Raw genomic sequence first — 25465 nt, 5'->3', positions numbered from 1 at the left:
AATACTGTTACATTCATCATTGGGATCTTGTAACCTTTCCATGACAGGTCTTGGTTCTTATTTTTTCACCATACTGCTGTCCATTGTCCATTTCAAATGTCTCTTCAAATTAGTAGTCTTTCTTCTTGTGCTAATTAGGACCTCGGATTTGATGCCTCTAGCTAAAAATCATTCTCAGATGAGACACCTAAACCTGACCTCTTATTCACCTATTTCCATTTCTTCCAAGAGAGAGAATAATCCTGCCCAGTTTTGCCTTGACTACAAGGAAAAAACTAATGGCAACTAGGAAATTAATTCACTGTGGGTTTCTCATGCTGTCATGTCAACTTCTCCATCTTTTGGCTCAAATCAATCTGAATAGCAAAAGAACAGAATAAAAGTCTTTGGCATTTGTGCACTCTATAACAGCGTATAGCAGAGATGATTAATAAAAGTCCCTGGGTGTGAGTTGAAGGACTTGGTGAAATTAATCAAAACCTCTGTATTCTTATATAATAGATGCTATTATAGAGTTCATATTTTTTAAAGTAGTGAAGCAAAATATAGTAAATTTGTTCCAAATTTATTAAATACACATCTTCCATCTTCTAAAAAATTCTCCAAAATGAAAGAGATGAACATGCATAGATACAAATAATTTCTGTGCTAGTCTCTTATTACCACATTAAAGAGAAAAATCTAAATTATGACTTAATTTTGATTTTGAAAGCATACTGCTACCTAAAGTACATAAAATAACCATCACAGAATGAAACTGATACACCCAACAGCTGTCTGCATTTAAATGATTTTAAAATAAGTGCTTATAAAAAGTCAATTTGGGGTGTTTTGCTACTTAGGAACAAATCACAAATATGTTTTTATATTGATTTTCTCTGACAGGACTGGGAATTCCCACACTTCATGGGTGATGTCGATGTAAACCTCCCTGGGCTGCACACTCCTCACATGCAGTTCAAGATCCCTTTCTTTCAGAAGATCTTTAAGGAAGAATATCGCATTCACATAACAGGTGTGGTATATAACTTGGAACACAGCTGATGGTCTCCTAGGCAGTGCTTGCTGTAAGAGAGCAAACTATAACATTAAGAAGCATATATTTAATTTAATCTCTCCCTCACTTACCAATACAAGATGGTTCCAGGTTGGGTGGAAATGTGATGCTATCAGTGGGAGATCTAGGATACTGGTGGCTTTGGCATTTTCAGTGTTAGCATCTAGCAGGCAGATGGAAATGGAAAGAGTGGGAAAAATGATTAAGGCTTACCTGCTTCTTCACCGCCTTACTTAGAAGAGAAATTTTTCATCTACTCTCATGTTGCATTGCTGATAAGTAGTTGGGAAAAATGATTAAGGCTTACCTGCTTCTTCACCGCCTTACTTAGAAGAGAAATTTTTCATCTCTTCATTGATATGATATATGATATCATATCATATCTTAGATATGATATGATCTTCTCTTAGAAGAGAAAATTTTCATTCTTCTTGCATTGCTGATAAGTAGCAGGTAGCCTGATTAAATAAATAAAGGAGAGCAGGGAAGTACCAGACCCCTTCAGTGGCAGGTCTAGCATACCTGTATATGAGGCATGAAAAAAAATACAGTAAATATTTAAATGTGTTTAAAATGTGTTACTGTAAAAGTGTCATTGCTGACAATCTGCATTAAAATAGCTCCCTCACTCAAACACACCTCATCATTGTTGCTACTTTCCGAGGCAGTTCTAGAAGTCCTCCTACATGTCCTTAGTTATGCTGCCGGGTCTGCCTTGATGTACAGAATTGATTCAAAACGTTTACCTTTCATGATCACTTTGACCTTGTGAAAGAAATCAGAAGTCGCGTGATACCAGGTCTTGTAAATAAAATGGAGAAAAACATGCCGTAATGGTTTCCAAGGGCGACTTCCACTGGATGGCGGCTGCAGCACTCACTGAATTTTTATCACACTTTATAAAGAAACTCACAGAAGAGAACTTCCAGAACTGCTCCAGAAAGTGGCAAAGATGTTGGGATAAGTGAGCTCAAACACAGAGGGAATATTTTGAGGGAAATTAGTAGCAGTGTGACTGGAGTAAAATGTTTGATCAGCCCTTGTATAATTAACAAAGAGGGAAGAACCAATCTTCAATATGGATAGTCATTTCTGCCGTCTGCCGTGTACAGCTCTGCTTTGATCTTGCTCACTGGGTGGTTCTTTTTCACAGTTTGGTATATATTTTCAACATTAAACCACTTTATTCCTTTTTTTTTTTTTTTTTTGCTGCTGGGATCAAGACAATAGTATTCAGTGCACCAATCAGTCTCATTGATATGATATATTATATGATAAGGTAGACCACTTATCGTTTGATTTTGTAAAACCTACTGCTGTGTCTAAGCACAGGTTTGTCTCAAGTGATTCTTTTGTGGGGCCCCAGATTGTTTCATTTTCAGATATTTCCTGCTTTTGAAATGACTAAAATATGATTTATTATAATAGTCTTTCATGACATCTCAGTCATTTTCATCTAAAAAAAGATTTCCTGGAGTTAGGTTTTGTACCATTTTTTCCCTTATAACAAGAAGTAGACAGCTGAATGATCACAGATAAAGAGTGGCATTAGTTCTCAAGCTGTTCAAATTCAGGAAGTGAACGTGTGTTTTAAGGACAATAGCCTAGGATCCCACACCTGCTATAATAAAAACTGCTGAAGAAATCTGTGCTTATACTACCGTCTGTGCTGCTGAATAAAAATAGCCCAAGTACAGAAAGCCTCTGAGTATCAGGGGGAAAAAAACCTGTGCTTTCCCAGATATGGGGCTGTTTTATGCTTGGAGCATGAGGCAACCTTCTCAAATTGGAGAATGAGCTCATGAATAGGGAAGATGCAGCAAGCATCTTTTCCTATTCAGAATGAATGATATCCTTCTATTAAATTCAGTGGATAAATCAATCAATTTTAGTTCAGGTCACATAATGTGGTTTCAGAGTCCCCACTTAATCTCTGAAGCACGCTACCCACTTGGACTTCTAAAACAGCTGTCACACACAGGACATTGTCATATTCCTTTGGGTAGGCTTTTGCCTGGTCCATCTGTTCTTGCTATGAGCCCTTGTCCCAGGCTGCTGCTGCACCAATATTGTCTCTGACTATGAGGATGCCTGATAAAAATGAACTGCTTACATGCAGGAACATTGGGTTAAGAGAAAAGAAAGAAAAGAATTGGTGAATACATTGGTTTGAAAAAAATGAAGCTGTTAAATTTTTAAAGTAGTGCTATTTTACATGGCTTTGCTATATAGATATGATTTACAGAAAGGGCAGATTCAAGGCTTGTAGTATTTAATGTTTGCACAAATTGGAATGCTTTATTTAAAAATGAATATAAAATTACATCTAGAAATTGTATGTGGCACTTTGGAAGGAGGCCATGTATGCAGCTTTAGGATAAAGCTTACTGTGTTACTTACAGAGAAGCAGATACATGGCTTCAAACTCTTGTCCCACCAAATAGTATTTTCTAAAAATTGCATAGGAAGACTCAATTTTTATACTGGAGACTGTACATTAGTAAGATTTTCCAGAAGGTGAGAATATTCTATAATCTTGGTGCAGGGTTTGCTGATTGCCAAATCAACTGGAGGAACTTTATAAATGTAGGGATTGCTGTTCTCCAGCCGCAATGGTTCTGACCTGGTTGGTCTGATCAAGGGCCCATAGATGACGTTAGACTATTTCCCTGAAACTCATCATGCAAATAGTGGTTCCTTGGATCTACTGGGAATGCCTGTGGAGTTTAAATTCAAAATAAAACAGAGTGGGTGAGCATTTTGGAGTGAAGGGCTCCACCATAAACAAATTAAATCCAATTTGTGATGAATGTAGCTTGTTCTGGATTAAAATTCTTGGGATGAGGGCTACACACTTGGAGGCTGAAGAAAGTCAGAGTTTTCCTCCTCTCTTTCCTGCTGTTTCTGCTGCTCCCTCTTTTCTTGTAATCAGTTGAAGATTTTCCTGAGTTCACTCTATGCTAGCAACTAGTCCTCTGTGAAAGGTCTTTTATTTTACATCACTAAATAAGACAGTTGTTTCTGGGGAATAACCTATATAAAATTTCCACAACATTGCACTTTGTTATATATTTTAATATTCTCAATAGTAAGGACACTGTGAATCTCCATGTGAACTGCAGAAGCTAACTGGTCGACCAAGTCCTCCACAGACTTTGTTTTAATGAAGGTCTTACTGCTTTCCTTAGTAAGAAAATGCAGTCTCACCACTGAGGTAATTTAGTATGAAACCTTGTATCCATCAGTGAGTCTACAACTTTAGTGTGTGTGTGTGTTTTAGTGTGTGTGTGCGTGTGTGTGTGTGTAACACGACAATTTGGTAAGAATGAAAGTAAATACATATATAACATGTAATATTATAATTTACACACACACACACGCACACACACACATGCACAGTTTATTTCTGCCCACTCTCTTCCTCCACACTCATCTCCCAGAGAGACAGGTAGTGTGTGTGTGTGTTTTAGTGTGTGTGTGTGTGTGTGTGTGTGTGTGAATCACATAGAGAGCTTATTGAAAAAAAACCAAAAAACAAAAAATTCTCCAGCTGTACACCCAGAATCCAATGCCTGAGGTGTGAGGCAGAGCCTGAAATCCACCATTCTCTCAGATGCTCCAACTGATACTTGAACAAGCACCCAAGGACCATTGTCAGAGAAACACTGAGACCAAGAAACATTCGCTATGGGCAGAATTCCTCTTATATCAATTTTCATTATTTTCATATGCTACTGTAAAAATCAAAAGCCAAAGAGCATAAATAAAATTTAATGGAAATTGGTAGCCAGTGAGAAAGGCACATAGTAGAGCCCCTGTAGGAGCTGGAAAGTTCAGAGCAGGGTCCAACAGAAAAGTCCTCAAGTTGGAGCATGATTGCAGAAAGATGCTAGTCCAGGTGACCACAGAGGAACCCAGAGCCAGGGATAAGAAGAGATCTTGCAGACCCTAGATTGCTTCCTCTGTTTCTTTATCAGGCTGTGTTTCTAGAAAGGCTTAGTCAAGGAAAGCTAATGGTTGCCCAGAGTCTGAGATGTTTCCAGCTTGTTTGCAGCTCCAATAGTCCTAGGATCTAGAGAAGAGAGTCAGTACATTCTAAATCAGCGGAGCACAATGGTCTCTAGCTCTGTACTTACCAGTGGTATGGCCCTCATCAAGTTCTTTAAAATTCAAGAGACTCAGTTTTTGTATCTTAAATGAGGGCAGTAATGCTACTTATTCCATAGGATTGTTTTAAGAATTAATGAGTATGTACAAGGCACTTAGAGCACTCTATGCCATGTAGTAAGCAGCCCATAAACTTTCACATTTTTTTACTAGAATTTTTTCCTTTCATTTATCCAGAGTTTGTGTTCCCATTTAGTTCCAAAACATTGAGGGGGCAGAGAAAGAGAGAGGTCTCTTACCATTTATTCATTATTCTGAGTTCTCTGCCATTACCTACTGTCTGCAGTCCTCAGGCACAAGAAGGCTAAGAATGGAAAATCCTCTCTTCCAGGGAAACACAGTGTGTGGAGATTGTTCTAGGACATGGATGAGTTCTCATAGACATTTTTAAAGCATTTAGGACTTGAGTCTTTTTTAATACTGATTCCAAGCTAGCTTTGTTTATGTATGTCAGAAATTACTTGAATTGTTGCATCTGTTTAGCTCATCTAGATCCCCCTTGACAGATGGCGTGCTGCAGCATGTATGAACTTTGATTTTATAAGCTTGGCTGCAGTTTAGAAAAATAAATCATCTTTGTTCAAGGGTGTGAGAAAATATATATTTTTTGGAATTTTGACTACACTAACAAAGGGGTTGACTGGTTAGTGAGTAAGTCACATTGGTTCATTAGCCCAAGTCCACTGTTCCGCTCTTAAAATAAATGCTAAAAGCAACTGTATAATGATTGCCTCTCCCCTCTTCCCTTTTACCTATAAGGTGAGTACACAGGTGGATTTAAAATCACAGTGCACTAAGTCTCTAGAGGAGGAGAGAAGAATAGCTTCTCAATTCAGTCTTGGGAACTCCTCTGAGTCCTATTAATGCCAGTCCCATAGGAAGCTCTGCCATCTGTCATCCCAGCCAGACAAAGGAGGTATCCCAATGGTGGCCATCGTCTGAGTAAATTAGGAGGGGGTTGGGGAAAGGCTAGAAGGAAGGCCTGTGCAGCTGTGAGGAGAGAAGTCACACTGTTGGCACAATGATGCCCACGGGAGCCCTTTTGGCAAAAATGGAAAATGTGGAAGCAAACAAGCCTCTGAAGTGTCTGTGTTCTATTTCTGTTTCCTGAGTGGTGTGAGGGCATAGGTGCTTTGCAATAGCAAGAATGTGAAAAATAATGAATAAGAACCCTTCGTTATTTCCATAGGCACATGATTTCCAGCAAACAAGTTCCCAGAGAGTATGTCCTTAAAGAGTTCTCCTGTGTTGATCAGATGGAGGGAAGTGCTGGGTAGGGGTGGGACAGTGGTCCATCCGGCAGAGTATTCCATGTGACAAAATTAGCAAGGAACTTGTTATAAGGAAATATGATATATCTGGTACACAGTGACAGTCTCCAAAGATCATGAATTTATCCAAAGTACACAAAGACCTCTTGCTGTTCTCAGTTGGGATTTTTTTCCCCAGTCTCTCCTGAAGTAATTTCTATTTTTAATGCATTTGCACAGGTCTAAGAGTTAACGATGTTTACTTAAAGAGCAGCAGTTCCTTTTTCAGACCCATGGTGGCTTTGCCTTGCCTATAACCTTTCAGTCCTTGCTGAACCTGTGCTGGTCTCGCCTACTGAAGCTGTGGCATCCCATCTTCATTTATTCATATATGGGCATTTTTGTGATAAAATTCACCTGCACTTCAGGAATTGTCTTTACAGCCAAAGGAAGGATTTGGAATGTGTGATTAATCATAATCTCTGAGACTTTAATGTGTCACTTTTCCCAATTTTCCAGAGTATACTCTATTTTTAGCAATTTCCTGGAATCTATACGATAATTGTGACAGGTGCTTTTGATTTGAAACACTAGAATCTCATTATTTTTATTTTCCTAGACACAATGTCTCAGAGTTTTATGTTGGTTAACAGACATTTTTCTGAATTAATATGTGTCAAAACCCATGTTAGAATCTAAGGAACAGAAACAAACACAGCACAATTCCTAACTTCCAATATGTCATTGTCTAAGGGTCATTTAATTAAATAAACCTGCTTGTTTTTTTTATTTTTATTATAACAAAGTGACCTACCACTACCTGTATTTGTCATATTGGATGACTTCCTCAGGAATGGTCTCCCATTTAGAAAGTAGCAGTGACAAGAGAGACTCTTTGAAAAGCTATATCCATTTGCTTTTTCAGTCTTGTAAATCATTTTTAATTCATAAATTAGTAAGCAAATATCTTCAATTTACTAAATGGTTTCCACGGTAACCCAAACACTCAGTGTGGTTTCTAGATAGCCCTAAATAACCTGGGGAGAGATCTGAATGGTGCTAACTCACTGAGCCCCGTTTTCCCTGCTCTGTCTGGAAGAAGAAAACATTGAATATAGTCAAGAGGAAAAGCTATTATTTTAATGTATCCAAAACTCATCTTCAATTCCATGGTTTCTGGATGCCCCACTGATGATCCTAAATGGCTTTGTGGAGTGTGATTCTTCCATATACCTGTCCTGGATGTCTAGCCAACTAGTGTCATACAGTTGGTAGGGCAGTGGTCACAGCACAGTTGAATTACAAGGCTAAGTAGGAACTCTGCTGAGTGAAGGATTAAAAATATAAAATAATTGACTATTTGGCTCATTAAAGTACATTATATGGTAAAATATAGATTTTTTTCCCTCAGTTGAGAAAATAACTTTCCATCAAACTGTTGCCATTTGCTATGGTAAGTGAGAATATTTAATAAAGAGCCCTTTAAAAATTAATTCTCACAGGATTCATAAACTCCCACACAATAAAAAGATACAAACAATTTCCATTATAATACCATTTTTGACAATCAGTAAGATTCATTAAAAATACAAAATACAAGAAAGAGGTAATTTCACCAACACCATGCAGTGATTTCTCATTAAAGAAGACAGTGAGATATTTCAACAAGGAAATTAATAGCAATAATGCATGGATTCTTACTTTACTTCCTTGCTGATTTACATTATGGTATGTAGTCGAAGCAACAGGAGGAAATGCAAAATCTCTCTTATGATTAATGCTGAAATACCAAACCTCTTGATCTTATATTCACAACAACACACTTGGGAAAATGGCTGTAGAATATATAAATACTTTCTACTCTTTCCTTTTTTGTGTGTTACTTGCTTTTCATGTGGTTCATTTAAGGGACTCAATCTTCTTTAAGGCAAATAGAGTTTCTCCGAATGCACATTTTTAAGGAAAATTTCTGTACCTAAAAACTGTATTCCATCTATTTTTCGCTAATGGTGAGATTTTCCAGTCCATCATAAAACATACGGTTTAGGTGATTTTTATTTCACAGACTCATAAAAGAACTTTTAGGGTGTGAAGAAACCTTAAGGATTACGTAGCTAAACTCCCTTGTTTTGCAGACAAGAACACGGATATTGAGTTTCCCTACCTGACTTTGTCTCCTAGTTTACCATAGCTCAGAGGGTAAAAGAATATATTTTTTACAGAGGAGAATGCATTACCAAGGTAACGAAACACTGTGTGGGGAAAATGAAAACAATGGATGATGGAGAAAAAGATGCACGTCCTTCCTCTGTACAAATAGATAAATGGACCCGAGGTCATGTCAGGTGGGGCAAACAAACAAAAATTAAAAGAAGAGCCATTTCTCCTACCTTGTATCGGCTTCAAGTTTAGGTTGAGTGGCCATGACAGTGGGGGTGGGCCTTGCTCAGTCCGCAGGAGGGTCCAAGAGCTTGTTATGTCAGCGAAGCAGGGTCCTCCACTCCTGGGTGTCGCTCAGCCCCATGTGGCTCAGCCCCCACTCAAATGGGGGGAGGGAGTGCATTATCCCCTGTGTTTAGCCTCAAAACTTTTGTATATAAAAGGTCTTTTCTCTGCGCAGGGCCAATTCCAGTACAAACTGTAAACAAACTATTAATTGCTAAGTGTTTTTCATTATAATAAAAAAGCTGATTTACAAGGCATATTTACACATAGCTACACACTGGGTCCTCTTGGATAAGTGCTCCTGTGGCATCTACCTATGGATGTCAATGCTCAGTAATTCATGGTAGTTGATCGAAACTGAAATATTCAATAATCTTTAGGATAGATCTTTGTTATAGCCTTTTTTCCCTCCATTCTTTTGCTAAGACCCAGTATAACTTGTAATGATGAAGAAATTGGAGAAATAATACCAGTACGGTTTTGGCAAACAATATATTTCAGAGAACTTTTAAATATAGCCTCTCATTTTATCCACACAAAATTTTTCTGAGGTAGTTACACCGATATTATTCTCCATTTCACAGAAGAAAAATTTGTGCTCTTCCCGATAGCTGGTAAGTAGGATTTGGGAAAGAAAGGCAGACTCATAGAACTAAAAGACCTTTAGTTAGCTACCTCACTTGAAAATAATATAACTGTGGTCACGAGAGGCTAAACAAGTTATCAAGGTTAGCATTACTTAAGTTAGTATTACTATGAGACCTCCGTCTGCTGATTTCCAGCCTGAACCTTTTGTCATTGATGTTCTGCCTTTCGTAAATTGGTAAAGATGTGTTGGAGCAATTGGATCCTTTCAGTGAAGTTAGGGGACAGATTTTTAATTCGGTCCTTCCTCACCCACCTAAATATTCAAATTTCAGGTCATTTGAGAAATGAAATGCCTCTTTGTTGTGAAAGGTAAGTGGTCAGACTGACTCAACATTGGTAGAAAAACGATTTGAAAACAGGAAAAAAAAGTTCATCTTGTCCTCCGTGTTCTTTCTCAGCATCTACTCACTTATAAACTCTGCAGTTTTCTTTTTGCCAATTAACACTTGTTGAGCATCTCCTCCCTACCAGGAAACCACTCTTGCTAAATTCTTAAATATTTTTATTTATATTCCCTGATTCTGAGATGCTGCTAGCTTCCTTTTAATATCCTTTTCATCCTAGAAACATAGAACCCTTTATAAGAGATTTTATTTTTAAAAGACCTAAAGAGAGGTGCACAATTACCCCAGCCTCTTGAGAGTCAAGAAGGTGGTGGTCAGGCATACAGGCTCAAGGACCTTTGCCTCTACCATCCTGGCTTTGCAATATCTGAAACAGGGAGTAAGTGTAACTCTCCTACAGAAGAGACAAGCCCAGCGCCCCTCTATAACTTATTCTGCCATGGAAACCACAGATTATAGATGAGAGCCTATGAACTTTTCCTCTGCAACTGTCTGTATCCCTCTCAGCCTTTCTTTTTCAGCAATATTCTCCAGAATTTCCCTCTTCCCTCCCCTTTGTTCCTCTCTTCTATATCATTTCATGTTTCTCAGTATGTTGTTCTTTTCTTTATTGAGTTTATCGGTACATTTTAGGTATACAATACAGTTACATTCATTCCTGGGATCTTGTAGCTTTACATGCCAGGTCTTGGTTCTCATTTTTTTCCCTTGTCCCTGCCCTCTCTTCACCCCCTCCTCCTCTCCCCATTTCAGTATGCTCTTCTATCTGCACCAGACTAAAAGCATAAACTTCAAGTAGTACAAAACTGTCCAAGTGTCTGTCCTGCCTTTCCCTCAGTGAGCACATGAATTGTTATTTCCATGCTTTTAACATCTACAACATTTATAGTTTGTATCACTCATCTAGTATCTCTCAAATGTAGCTTCTTATTATCTGTTGATGTCCCTCTTCTGTATCCCCAAAGAGATGATTAATTCCCTTTGAAAGGTAGAAATGTATATCATCACCATCTACAAAGATAACCTACATTATTGGAACACAATGAATATTTAGTAAGAACGTTTGCCTTTGTATTTGATTTTTGTTTTACATATCCAAGCTAGCAAGCAATTGGTAACCTTGATTCCAGACATGCTAAAATATTTGTAACATTTGACACTAAATTCAAATCACTCCTTATATCTTGCAATCCAGAACCTGTTCATACTAATAAGAAAACAAAGTAAGAAAAGTCAAGCCAGAGAGATGTAATCAAACAAAAAATGTTAACATCGATATGTCATTTATGTAAAAATACTCTTCATAGAGAACAAGTTGTATCTTCTCATGAAAATGGATACATTGCCATGGTTTAGGAAAGGCTTTAATAATTAATAGTAATAGTTTACTGAGTCCCTACTATTTAACAGCCATTGTGTTTATCATCTAACAATCTCACAAAATGCAAACAACTTTAATAAATACTCTTTTATTTTCTGCATGTAAAGAAACTGTGCTTTAGAGAATTTAAGCAACTGGCCAAAACCACGCAGCAGGTAAATTTTGGAGCCACAATAATGTCCTCCAGCCTTGCATATAGTAGAAGCTTGAAAAAATATGATGATAATGATAAATACTTTCCTAAACTCCCCATGGTTATATTTTCTACATTTTAAAGTAGCTATACATTCTGGTCTAATATATTTGCAAAATATGTAATCATATGAAAGTAGTAAATTAATAATGTTCAATAGTTCTATCTTCATATATAAAAGAAAATAGTTTGGGCTTAATACATAAAATCATAACTAAAACTTTTAGAGCCTGTTACATATATTACCTACTTTGCTACCACAAGCCTGTGAAGTAGATATTACTATATTATTATATACTTCACACTGTAATATTTGTAATATTTATAATAAATATCATATTTATCTAGTATCCATTGGAAAATTTTCAATATTCTTTCCTTTTGCAAATATGAAGATTTCATTTGATAACATATCACTAAATAACATCTTATTCATGTAAGATTTTAAATACTACAAAGAAATAATAGTAGCTACAATTCCTCCAAATCATGTTTTTAAAGCAGTTCATTAGCTTTGGTTATATTTATGTGTCTGACAAATGCATTCTGTTCAATGAAGATCTGATGCAATTATTTCTATGGTCTTAAATGCTCAAGGATTATTGATTTGAATCACATCAACTAATGGCTTAATCAACAGATCACCTACAAATAGCAATGTGAATTCAATTGATATACTACTGTGCTTGTATTTAAAATGATTTATTTCTTCCCTAAACATAATTATAAAACGCTAAGAGATGTTCAATCATATATTGGACTTTTCAAAGAATTTCATTATAATTTTGTTTTCAACATTACATGAAATCTTGCAGAGAATATACCGTACAGAGTCATGTTTGAGTATAGTTGTGGTGCCTTTAAAAAAAGGAAACTTAATTTTATTGCTATCATAAGTTATTGACTCAGGGGTCTACAGTTACATTTTCATAAGCCTCAAATGCATTTAGTAAATTTAATTTGCCAATTCTCTTTATGGCAGCATAGCACTGTCAAAATTAATTGTTAACAGATCTAAAACACTAATGATTTATGTTGTGATATTATCATTTCATTTTATTGAGAAAAATCCCTCTGCAATTTTATGGGCCTTTGATTAATGCAGCATTTCTTTTTAAATGCAGGTAAATGGTTTAACTATGGAATTATCTTTCTTGTCTTGATTTTGGACCTTAATATGTGGAAGAACCAAATATTTTATAAACCTCATGAATATGGACAGTACATTGGGCCAGGGCAGAAAATATATACAGTGAAAGACTTGGAGAGCTTGAAGGATTTGAACAGAACCAAGCTATCTTGGGAATGGAGGTCCAATCACACTAACCCTCAGACTAATAAAACGTATGTTGAGGGGGACATGTTCTTACACAGCAGGTTTATAGGGGCAAGCCTTGATGTCAAGTGTCTGGCCTTTGTTCCGAGTTTGATAGCTTTTGTATGGTTCGGATTCTTCATTTGGTTCTTTGGAAGGTTTCTGAAAAATGAGCAAGGCATGGAGAATCAAGACAAAACTTACACTCGCATGAAAAGAAAATCTCCATCAGAACATAGCAAAGACATGGGAATCACTAGAGAAAACACCCAAGTCTCAGTAGAAGATCCACTGAGTGACCCTCCTTTGGTTTGCATCAGGTCTGACTTCAATGAGATTGTCTACAAGTCTTCTCACCTGACCTCAGAAAACTTGAGCTCTCACTTGAATGAATCTACCAGTGCAACAGAAGCTGATCAAGACCCAACGACTTCTAAAAGTACACCTACGAACTAATTTCATTTGCTTAATGTGGAGATAGCACAAAAACCAACCTTGAGTGTAACTTTCAAAAGTTAGTCTTTCCTTTTGTAAATGTAAAGTTTACGTAGTATTAAGTAAAGAAATACAAACAATGCCACAACGGTGCTCAACATGCTTTTTCTAGGATTCATTGTTTCTATTTGTATTATAATACATGTGCCTATTGTACACTTAACAGTTGTCTAGAGATTGCTTTCAACTATTGCACAAGCTATTTACTGACTTTACAGCATAGTAGATTAGCTGATTACCCATGTATCTGATGTTCAATCATAGTGGTGCCTTGAGACTTTAAACTTTTTAACTGTACCAGAAATGAAGTGTGGAACAGTTCTCTGACCTATTTCACATGGGATTTTTTTTATATCATTGATTTGTACTTGATTTCTGAGCAGGAAACAGAGCTAAGTTATGCTTCAGGAAGTATCTCTTGGTTTCTTTCTTTCTTTCTTTTTTTTTTTTTGGTACCAGGAATCAAACATGGGTCCTTACTTGTGAGGCAGGTGGTGGAATCACTGAGCTAAATCCCTGGCCCTCTCTTGGTTTCTTGTTTAGCCACAGAGTTGGTGACTCACACCTGAACTGCAGAGAAGCAGAGTGTTTACCTTTTAAATTTCATTGGCTCTCTGCCGAATACAAATACAAATTCAGAATTCAGTCACAGGGAATGACAGTCCGACATGGGTCACTGCCCATGAAATGTGACTTTCTCCAACCAGTAACAGCAATTAGGTAATAATACCTAATTATGTTTTCCTAATTAAAGATAAATTGCTACTTGATTTAAAATCATACCCTTTAGCTTTGGGAACAAAGGTTAAAAAGGCACAGTTGTGGGAACTCTCAAATTTATTGGCATTTATATAAAGTATCAGACAACCAAGGAACTGACGTTGTAATCGTGTGAAGATTCCATGGACAACCATCTATAATATTTGTAGATTTTTCTATAAACATGTTCCTGGATAATGAAAATTAAGAAACATAAGGGGCTGGGGACTTAGCTCAGTGGTTCTGCCGCCTGCCTCACAAGCACAAGGACCAGAGCTCAATCCCTTGTACACACATGCACACACACACACACACACACACACACACACACACACACACAAATGCTTTGGGCCTGGGATTTAGCTCAGTGGTTCTGCCGCTGGCCTTCCAAGAGCAAGGTCCTGAGTTTGATCTTCCTTACCCTCCAAAAAATGTATTATCCCTGAGTAAGGGAACACTGAAAATCATGCAATGCAACCTCACATAATGGAAAAAAAAAAAACTGTATACGAAATAATCTGTTTTGTGTGTGCTTTTTTGGTTTTGGTTTTGGTTTTTTTAAGAACTAAGCATCTCCCAATAAATAAGAATTATAAATCAATAATTATGTGAGGCACTTCTTTGTTTAGGGAGTTCACTGGTATCTTGGCTTCACAAAGCCCACATCAGTAGGATTTTTAAAACTTGGTGAAAGACAAGTTAAGAAATACAAGCTACTGACTTACTTTTAAGTTTATTTCATAAATATGGAAGCACATTCACAGAGGGGCCAAGGGAAGATCATGTTTAAGGCAAAATTATTTTCCTATACATACTGAAATAGCTGCATTTTATCTTTATTATTTTGTAAAATATCTCTTGTTTTGATCTATCTGCTTTTAAGACTTCAGCATGCTGAATTTAGCATGCATAATGGAACTATGCATTTATCTGTCACTTGAGAGCCAACTTTAATAAACATCTTTCTACAATTGTTTACTAAGCAGTTGGAACCATGCCCCTGCTGCTCTTTTACTTTAATAGCTATGCATGGTGTATTTAGAATCATAAATATCTCTGGCACTGAAAATTCAGAGATCAAGCTCAATATAGTAACCACGGACCATCTTATCCAAAGAAGTGTTATCCCTGACTATGTGGCAATGTTGGTCACTACCAAATTTGCACAGCCTAGAATATTCAATTCTTAGTTCTGGAGCAATTAAACAATGCAGCTTGGGACCATAATCATACTTATTCTCAAAGTCATTTTCTTGTAGCATGAAAAAGAAGGTTGATTTAGAAAATATTTGTTATCAGTATGCACTCCTTATGGAAATTTTTGAGAATGTTCACATGAGTATTAACGGAAAAGTCCTTACTAAGAGGATCTATGTAGCAGAAGATAAAAAAGAAATAAACAGAGCCCCGTGCTTATGTGTGTCTAGAAAGGGCCAAGAAAAATTATCAGTTGATATGAAAATCTTATTTGAAGTTTTCATAAATTTAGAACAAAACGATAATTTCCAGGATGGCACTTTAATATTTAAAAAGATTTGAACCCAGACTTTCTACTGTTCAATGGTATAAAGTGAGAATGACCTTTTAAAAAAGTATACATGGTTCTCCTTTCTTTTTTGCTATGTATTTGTAGACACTGCATTTAAACCACGTAGTTATTTCATGAAATAAAATCAAAGTCAAAATTGAATTCACTCATATTTAGTCTTGGATCCTGAGTCATGAACCAGGACATAGTGACCTCAAAGAGCTTTTTCAATACCAAATCTATTGAACTATGAGCGATATAAAAAAGATTTGTGGCAAACTTGAACCTTAAAAGGATTTTTTAAATCTTTTAAAAGAATTACTAACAAATAATTCTTAAAGCTTAACAAACGTCATGTCTTAATTGTAGTAATGCCTAAGGACTACAAACAGTCATATTTCTACTGTTCAGTAATTATAGTATTTTCTTCCATGCCGAGCAGAATTTGTACTAATTTGACACAATTTTAGCATCTTAGATTTAGAGTATTTCATTAGTAGTTTAAATGTAAAATTAAATAAACATTATGAATATAAGCCCAATGTTGTTCAATTAGAAATAAATCTTTCAACTCCACAAGCCCATTTGTATTACATAACCATAGTTAGCCCACTTTAACTCTCATGGTGGCTACTTGTCGTATTACTTTATCTTTTAGCACATCTAAAACCACCGGTAAATCCTATTAGAGTTCTTAAGAATTATTTATTTTCCATTTGCCCTAAGAGTCAATCAGGCACAAAAATCACTTTTATTCTTAAGTCTCACACTTCACAGTTGTGTCCAAAAGCGCTACTTGCTGAAAGTGCAGTGGCAAGTTTAACAAGGACAGACGCTCGAAGGTGAGTGGGCATCAGTGAGCCACATATTACCACTGGGATCCATAACAAACTGTGTTATTTAATTGGGCTGCCCTTTGCCCTTTGCCCAACATAATCCAGTACCATGACTTGGCTCACTGTTCAGTCTAGCCTGATTTCCTCGTTGTATCTCTGAATCCAAGCGGACCTACCTTTTAGAGAGAGAAAAAAAAAAAAAAGGGAATTATACAGCAGATAAACAGGCACTTTTCCCACTTATCCCTATATCCTCATTTAGACTTTTAAACATGTTTGTGTGGAAAACAGTTTCATTATTGAGAATTACAATAGGTAGAAGAATCAAGTTTGTAAATATTTGCCGTGCCGCCATTTACACCAGGCTGAAACTTTATTGTCATTTGAACAACAGGACTAGTTTAGGTATCGTGTTCCTAATTCACAAGTCACTCTGTTGCTGGTAATTAGGAAAACAGGCACACATTTATATTGGAAAGTGATGGGGCAGATGGTGGAAGACAAGTGGACGTGGACGTTGCAGCAATGAAACTCTAGAAGTAAATGGAGCAATTTTACTGTGAACTCACTTTAAAATTATATGTATGGGAACAAGATCTCTATAAAAGGAATTTCAACACAGTTCTCATGAGTCCAATACTCATTTGGGTAGGTAGGAAACTCAAATATGTAGGTTCAGTTGGTGGGATTGCAAACAATCTGTTGGTTGGTTTCTTAACCCTTATTTTGGTGTCGAAGTCACCATGTTGCCCGAGGAAGTAGGATGACACTTGGGAGAGGAGAAATGGCATCTGTAAAACAAATTCCAAAGTTATAGGAAGGCAAGTGGGCAATATGAAAGGAGACAGACAAAAATCAACACTAAACAGTCAAGAAGATTGAAACATTCTTGATGAAAAACGAGGGGACAGTCAGCCTGAAAGCATATTTTCAGCATATGAAAGTTGACGTCTTGCAAACAAAAATAGGTACTTCATGAGATAAAGGTTCCAAAAAATTTTACTTAGAAACAAGGTTGAAAAATAATATTACTAATTTAGTATGTATAAAATACTATCAATGATATTTTAGTTCAGTATGTGGTATAACTTTTAATGAACATAAAATATGCCTAATATATCTCACAGATTTATTTCCTACTTCTATCTTGCAGCCTAATTTTTCAAAAGATCTTGGGTTTTGTTTTAACAAAAAATAATTGTACTACTGGGCTTTGTATAACTGAGAAGGACTGCTATAATATATAATAGGGGATTAGAGTAACAAAGCAATGCATAGGTGCTCATTGCCTTAATAAATTTACTACTCTGTCCAGATTTGCACTCAATTCCCACATTAACAATACCATTCTGAATATTTTCTATGTACAAATAAATGACCCTACTTAATCATCATATTCACTATTAAAGGTAAATATGATTAACTTCACTGTACAGGTTATGAACCTAAGACTCAGAGAGGTTTACTGAACTGGCTCAAAATCAAAAAGCTAAAAAAATGTTAAGTCAAGATTTAAAACTAGTTTGTCTGATCCCCCATATCTTCTAATTTTCCATTATATTTGTAAACATCCATAAAAGCCAGCCTGTCTGTTTCAGACAAAATCTTCAGTGCATGACCTGGGGAATAGTTGTTAAAACATAAAATGCTTGACGTTTTATCAATTTTCATCTCTGAAGAACCTAAATTACATATTTTTAAATAAATGTCTGCAGCTGCCTGGATGCAATTTACATGTTAAATCATACGATTGAAACAGATGAGTTTGAATTAAATGACAGAAGCAGTCAGTTCATTGTCAGGTGTTTTGATTTAAACTACATTTGCAAATCCACAACACAGATTGGTCCTGATCTACTTCTTTCCATGCAATTGTCTTGTTTCATGATTTCATTTTTCTTGGGAGAGGGAAACAGATGGAACTCTGCATTTTTTTAACAGCCCTCCACCCCCAGGTCAGTGACAGAAGAGGAACAGATAAGTATGAGCATTCAAACAGAAAAATAGAAATGATTGCCTAGGGGCCAGTTCTAGTTAGCAAAATTTGAATATATGATCTAGAGATGATATTTTGGAGTGACCATCTAAATTTTACCCTGTGAAAAATCTGTGAAGGTGAGCAAACTGTATTTGGAGAGCACAGCACTGGCTGTGAAGATAAGTGCCTTGAATATTGAGCTTTAGTCTCACCTCAGAATGAGGATATCTCACAAAGTTTTGAAGATATGAGAAGATGAAAGATATTGAAGCTCTCTGTCAGCTGCAGCAAATCACACAAGTGTGAAGTAAGTATCACACTCATAGGCCCCAGGCCCACCAGTAGCTCCTGCCTTCACCAGAAGTTCAAGTTGATGCTGCCATTGAACACGGATAGGCCAATTTTCTGTCTCTTGACTGTTGTGTCAAACTCTGCAAGCTGCAGTGCAGTCCCTTTTTGCTTTTAATAGAAGTTCAGATCCCTTAGTTTAGAGCAAGTGGGTATATTGTCTAAAATCAATGGCCATAATCCCTTGGAGCTTCCAGGCCAAATTTATTCTTCAATGTTTCCTAAGTCTCTAGAGTTCTAAATTATTTCTTCCTTTTTATGATTGCTTTACTAGTTTCTGTTATCAGGACTTTCTCATCAAGTCAGTAATCCACCACGTTTCATAAATCCTAAAGTAGAAGTGCTTGTGTCTTCAACATTTAAAGAGAGTTCTTACATCCACCTGAGCCCTTGCCCTTCAGGATCTTCTCACAGTATTTGGACACAGTGAAGGAAGCCATTTCTAAATCAGGATATCACTCTAGTCTTGTCTTTTTAGAAAGAGCCCACGTTAGTATCCCATAGAATCCAAGCAACACTTCAGGCAAGTGACAGTGCTTTATAGAATAACACTATAAAACAATATCATGATTTTCTGTTCAGTTTAAGGGCTTACTTGCTTTGAGCGCATATTTTTATCTGTGTCATCCTGGTGACCTCAACCTAGCCATAATAGAAATGATCAGCATTTCTTGACTGAAACAAATATGTAAGATGAGAGTAAAAGCAAAGGCCAAATCAGAAAAGACAATTCTGACAATTATAATTCATATTTGATAACCATAAGATTACAATAAAATTAACTTTGAGCAAGTTAGGATGTCTTGAATCTGAAGATCAATACTTACAGCTTTTAAATATACCATAAAACTGTTATCACATATCCAAATGGCCCTAAAATGAACAGATCTTACTTATTTGAGGTCTCCCATGTTTATGTACTTACACTCTCTACCATGATCACTATGGCCATTGCAGAGACTTTTGTCCTTTTCTGGAATAAGTGAGAGAGACCTTAATTAGTCTTTCTGGCTCTTACTTTGTTCAGCATACTCCATTCTCCACACTTCTACCAGAACAATCTTTCTATGGTATAAATATGATAATAGCATTTCATTCTTTTATTGCCCAATATTGTCTAGCAGTGGTTTTTAATACTATTGTGTACAACCTCAAAAATCTCAGTTACTTAACACAAAATCCATTTCCTACACATCTTGCAGTTGAATTGTGTGTTCACTGAGTAACCTCCTATTCAGTGACTTGGAGATTTGGACATATTCCGTGAGGTTTCTTGACTCCCTGAGACCTAGTCTTCTTTGTAACCAGTTGGCCAGTGAGAAGGGAGAGACAGTGAGGAAGATCCTGTATGAAGTGTCAGGAGCACATCTGGAAGTGGTTTATATCACTTCTTGCACTCCTCTGACCAGAGCTCATTTACAGAGTCTGCCTACCTGGAGTGGACGCTGGGCAATTCCATTCCATTCTAAGTTCAGAAAGCACAGGGAACAAGGCTGAGGAGTTTCTAGTCAGGGGAACATCTTAGAGATATACCTAGACATACATGTTTTACACCTGGAAGTTCCAGTTCAGTTGGTTTGGGGTAGAGTTGAAGCTGAGATGAGTTTTTTAAATTTCACAGGTGACTTCCTTGCAAACATCAATTTGAGGATCACTAATAAAATCGACATTCTTGTGTGGCACTCAACTCTATGCTTGGTCTTTGATTTTCTCGCTCTTGTCTTGTGGGTTCTAATCATGAAGGCATGTTGAACAGCTGACAACACTCCCTAATGAGCCGCGGATCCACTCAAGTCTCTTTTACTCAATGTCTTCTGTTTAGACTCCCCATTACCACTGGGATCAACTCACACATAATCTCTTTTATGAATTCTTTCCTCAATTTCCAAAGTAGGACAAGTGCCCATTATTGTGTTCTTAAATCCATTATAGTATCTTTAGTACCCTCTTCTGCTGTAGGTTTAATTTTTATGTTACTTGTTAGATTATATACTATTTGATACTGACTATAATGATGACAGAGGATATGAGGATGGATTGTACATTCACTTTATTTTGATATAGTTTCTGACCCAATAAAATTTGGTACAGTTATCAAAAAATATATACATGAGAAAAATAAAAACTTGTATAAATATTTTAATACTAAATTTATTGAGACATCGTGAGATTAATACAAGTTACTTTTGGCCTCTACAATTGTGAGAGGTGCTCAAAGTGGTGGCCATCAGCTTCCAGACATTTATTAGTGCAGCAAACTGCTGAAATGTCTATAACAATTTTTGCAAATTCTCTCTATATTGAATGAAGTCATATACTATGAATTTTTTCACTTAACGTAGCATAATCATCTCAAACTTTCAGATCCTCCCTGATAGGTGGTAGACACTGTCAAATCCTTAGGCTAGCTTGAGAGGCAGTGTAACATCTTACATTGGATATGGTGAAAGAGGGATTAAGATAGTGAACTTTAAAAATCCAATTAAGTGTGTCACTGTTGAAATAGGAAGATACTTACAAAGTAAGAGAGGGGCAAGGTAGGTACTAACAGCCCAATTAGGACAAATTATGAGACAGTGTGTGTTTGTTTTGTTGTGTTTTTTAATCAGAGGGGCAGCTGGGAGTCCATTGGTCTAATTTCTGATACAGGGATATTATATTCTCACCCACTATCCAGTTACCTCTACATATTTGCATACATGAGTTGATTATGATTGGTCAGGCAAGCAGTTACATGATGGCTTTGTGTCCTGAGTTGCCAGTCTTTTAGACTAAAGGACATATACTGCCCTTGTTCTACATATTTTAGTTAGTAGTTCATAGTTCTATTAGTGTAGATAGAGCACTTAGTAAGTCCACAGGCAAAGCTGGACACAGTGAACTTGGGATGACAAAACAAATCTGCAGCTTTTACATATTATTCTCTGGGAGCCAAAACTGAAAAAAATAAACACCAATCCAAAACTCTAGACCCAAATGAACTAATTATAGCTGTACTCCTATAACTGGTATCTGAGAATTCTTTACAAGCCATTTACATGTTGAAAACATCAATTATTCCTCCCATTTGAGATATGTGGTTCTTGTAATCAATTGCTTTGAGTCAATGTTCAGAATTATTCATGAAAGAGTTATATTTTAATAGCATTTGATGAGAACCAGCAGCAGCATTCATTGATTTCATTAGTTTTGTATGGGCTGGAAGAAAAACCTGGCACACAGCCCTAAGTGAATCAATAGTTCTGGGTTTGAGTGTGAGGATCCAAGTCAGCCTTGCTAGGCTGGGATCTGGCCCAGAGTGCTGACTGTGAAGGACAGGAAAACATTTGGGTAGGCATGTTTCATGTCATTTCTTTCTGCCTCTTTGGCAATTTATCATCAGGGACCTCTTCAGGGCAATGAATGTAAAATGTTTTCCTAATTCTTCCCACCTTCAGTCCACTTCTCATTCCTTCAGGACAGTGGAAAGAGCAGCCATGATTTCTTTTTTTTTAAGCCTAAGATCTTAAATGTGAGTCATAATCTAACCCTGGAAACGGAAAATTAATCTGAATATTGAGAGAAACAAAGTAGGGCCAATTTTTCTTCAGAGTACATCCACTTAAAGGGTCAAGGAGTAGCTGTCCAAGAGGGCGGAAAATGCTCTTTATTTAAGGAACCCAAAAAAGGAAGAAATATGGTAGCAAGCCAAAGTGTTGTCATGTTTCCAGAGAAATCTGCCCAGTTTTAAGCATGAAACATCCCTGGGATAGACCAAAGGAGGGGAACAGGGGTTGCTCAGACCTGGAGGATTGACCAGATTGCATTTTGTGATAGACCAGTCCCTTGGCCACCAATCAAATGGCATTGGGGTTAGGGCAGCCTACCAGTAGAATTGAACTGCATACAAAGGGCCAAGCTGAATTATAGTCCTATCCACCAAACTCATTGTATGGGAAAAGTAGCACCTCATTGTCTGCCCTATCCCCAAACTAGAGGAACGGACTTCTGGAACAGTCCTCTCTGCTGAAGGTGGAGCCCCAGAACACTGCTATCACTAGGCTTTGATGGCAGGCACTCAGGGCCTGCACACAGCTGAATCCATGTATGTAAGGATGCTCTCTCAAAAAATTGAAAGAAGAAAAAAAAGAGCTGAAATCATGCATTTACTTTTATAGTAGGCTATTTCAAAAAACAAAAAATAGAAATGATAAGTAATACATTAATCAGCTGTCACTTTGAAAATAACACCTGAGATAATTAACTTTAAAATTATGTATTTGGGGCTGCAGGGTTTAGAGACTGCAGCTCTAAACTGGACAGACCATTGCATTGGACCTCTGATGAGGAGGCACCTGAGGAAGCAGGCTGCTTATTCTACTCTGGGCCAGGAGGCACAAGAAGAAGAAGGGTCAGAGTCCCACAGTCTCCTTCAAGAACATCCTTTCAATGATCTCAGGACTGCTCACTAAGGCCCACCTCCTAAAGGTTCTACCACTTCTCAATAGCACCACCCTAGGGATCAAGTTTTAATACATGGGTCTTTGGGGGACATTAAATATCCAAACTATAGCAGGTGGTATTTCTTGTATAACTACATCTGTGGTGTTAGTTAGCTTTTGGTCACTGTGACCAAATACTGGAGGAAAATAAAAGAAGTATATATTTTGGCTCATAGTTTTAGAGGTTTAATCTATAGTCATGTGTCTCCATTGTGGTGGGACAGCATCATGGTGGGACAGAGGTGTGGAAGAAGTTGCTCATCTAATGACAGCCAAAGAGAAGAAAAAGTGAGAAAGTCAGAGAGGAAGAGCCAGGGACAGAATATAGTCTTCAGGTTCATGCTCTGAAGACTTAAGTTTCCATGATCTCCCAAAAATATCATCACAGGATGATCTTATCAACAGAATAATCCACTGATGAAATCAGAGCCCTTATTAGATCCAGTCATCTTCCAAAAACTTTGCCTCTGCACCAGTGAGACCTTTAGGGTACACTGCAGATTGAAGCCATAACATCCGGGTAGTTCTCTCTCCGGTTCTTTGTAAAATCCACTTCTGTGCCCCTTGTGCCTCTCTCAGATATGCTGGTGTGGGTAGGGTAGATGGGCAGGTGTTGGGGCACGAGAAGACGGATGGCCGAAGTGCTGACTCCGAGTCCCGGAATGCTGTTCTCACCAGGGCACAAGTGTCCCGAAGGCCACGTGCTGGAGCCAAGTCCCTTGACCTACAAACAGCCCCCAATTTCTTCTTTATTCCTATTTCCGGTTTACACTCCCCTTTAGTCATAAGCATGTTGTTTTATCTAGATGTTATGTCTTTGGTTTGAACAATGTGTATCTATCTGCTCATGACTGCTGTTAATCACTGCTCATAACTGCTGTTAATCATCAAACCGCTGTGATCTTGCTTTTGTGTGTGGCCTTGAAACTGTACTATAAAGACCCTGGGTGAGAAATAAACTTTGCCATTATCCATCAGCTTTTGGTTATTCATTGTGTCTGTGGTCGTCTCCCCAAGTCCCCTCCTCTAGAAGGAGACCTCTACAGGCAGGCACCAGTTGATCTTCATAGATTGTGTTGAAATCTTTACATTTTGTTTTAAGGATAATGAGAAATCACTAACTTTAAATTTAAGCATAGCATATTAAAAATTACTCTGAAAAAGAATGAATCTTAGATCCAATGAATAAAAAATAATTCAATTAATTTAGGGGTGTTTGTTTGGTACCAGAGATCGAACTCAGGACCTTGCACTTGCTAGGCAGACGCTGTGCCATCAATCAATTTAGTTTTGATTTGAGTGTTTTAGTTTCCCTTCTCCACAATTGAACAAAATTACCCCTTGCTTGTGTTTGGATGGCACACTAAACAGACTCCATTTTTACTGGGGTTCTAATTTAGTGCACTTGTTGTGGGTAGCAGGAAAATGATGATAAAAGGCTGGGCTATTCATCAAGAGAGGCTCTTGTAATGCAGCTTTTTATATGGACTAAAGGATTGCCTTAATTCAGAAAATAAAGTGAAATATATACTATTGCTCAAAAAGTTAATCTAAGCCTAGAGATTGGGAATTAAAGGGGAAGATGTGTCTATATATATCTACAGATATATACAGATATATGTAGACAATATAAAAATATAAAGGTAATCATAGTGTCTCCGTGCTAGCTAAAGTCTGTTCTTTAAAAGAAATCTCAGCTCTGCAAATAGCTTTCACAAAACATACAAAGCCTCTTAGTGACTACTGGAAGACATGGAGATATATTCCCTAGATGTCTCCCCCAGAATTTGTTCCCAGCTACAGGGCATGTGGTCAATGGACAAATTCCAGCCGTCAATATCCTCAATGTCTGCCATAGAGAACCTACCTTGCCCGGGTACATACTTTGCTTGGAGCAATGCACAGACTTTAACTTAGACGGGGTCAGAAGACTCACTGGGTGATTAAGCTTCACAGGGAGGCTCATAGGATATACCACTTGCCAAGGACAAAAGAATGCATTGGTGAGCAGGGCAACAGCTTCATTTAAAAGTAAACAACCACACACTCAGCCTAATAGAAATTCTGATTACAGGTACCATATTAAATGTCCTATCTTTCCCAGAACAGTGATAGTACTCTTCTGTAGTAGAAAACAATGGTATGAAGGGTTTTTACAGATCTGACTCACAGTGATAACAAGGCACCAAAACTATTGAGGCTATGTGCTATTGCTTAAACAGAACCCAGGAAGTCACAAT

At 37.2% G+C, this 25465-nt stretch overlaps 1 protein-coding gene and 1 long non-coding RNA gene across 7 annotated transcripts in view; one reads left to right on the top strand and one right to left on the bottom strand.

Annotated features, from left to right (window-relative positions):
• Tmem117 (transmembrane protein 117) overlaps window positions 1-24162 on the top strand; it is a 559715-nt gene extending 535553 nt beyond the window's left edge. For 2 of the 6 annotated variants that reach the window (XM_033763573.1, XM_033763574.1), the window contains 2 exons: window positions 886-1015; window positions 12610-14282. In XM_033763573.1, coding sequence (XP_033619464.1) covers window positions 886-1015; window positions 12610-13256 — 777 coding nt within the window. In that variant the 3' untranslated portion in view covers window positions 13257-14282. Of the gene's footprint in view, window positions 1-885; window positions 1016-9839; window positions 9877-12609; window positions 14283-23015 lie in introns of those variants that run through there. The other 4 variants (XM_033763577.1, XM_033763575.1, XM_033763576.1 and 1 more) reach the window with 4 other exon arrangements.
• On the bottom strand, window positions 17150-25196 carry LOC104872195. The gene is made up of 3 exons (XR_004517242.1): window positions 25093-25196; window positions 19670-19717; window positions 17150-17209 (listed from the first exon to the last, which is right to left on the bottom strand). It is a non-coding gene; the product is annotated as an uncharacterized LOC104872195 (long non-coding RNA).
• Window positions 25197-25465: the final 269 nt, after the last annotated feature.

The sequence above is a fragment of the Fukomys damarensis genome, unplaced genomic scaffold (genome assembly GCF_012274545.1).
Source record: "Fukomys damarensis isolate Sample0158 unplaced genomic scaffold, DMR_v1.0_HiC HiC_scaffold_15, whole genome shotgun sequence".
In the NCBI taxonomy this organism is placed as follows: Eukaryota; Metazoa; Chordata; class Mammalia; order Rodentia; family Bathyergidae; genus Fukomys; species Fukomys damarensis.
This window is presented reverse-complemented; position numbering and strand designations above follow the sequence as displayed.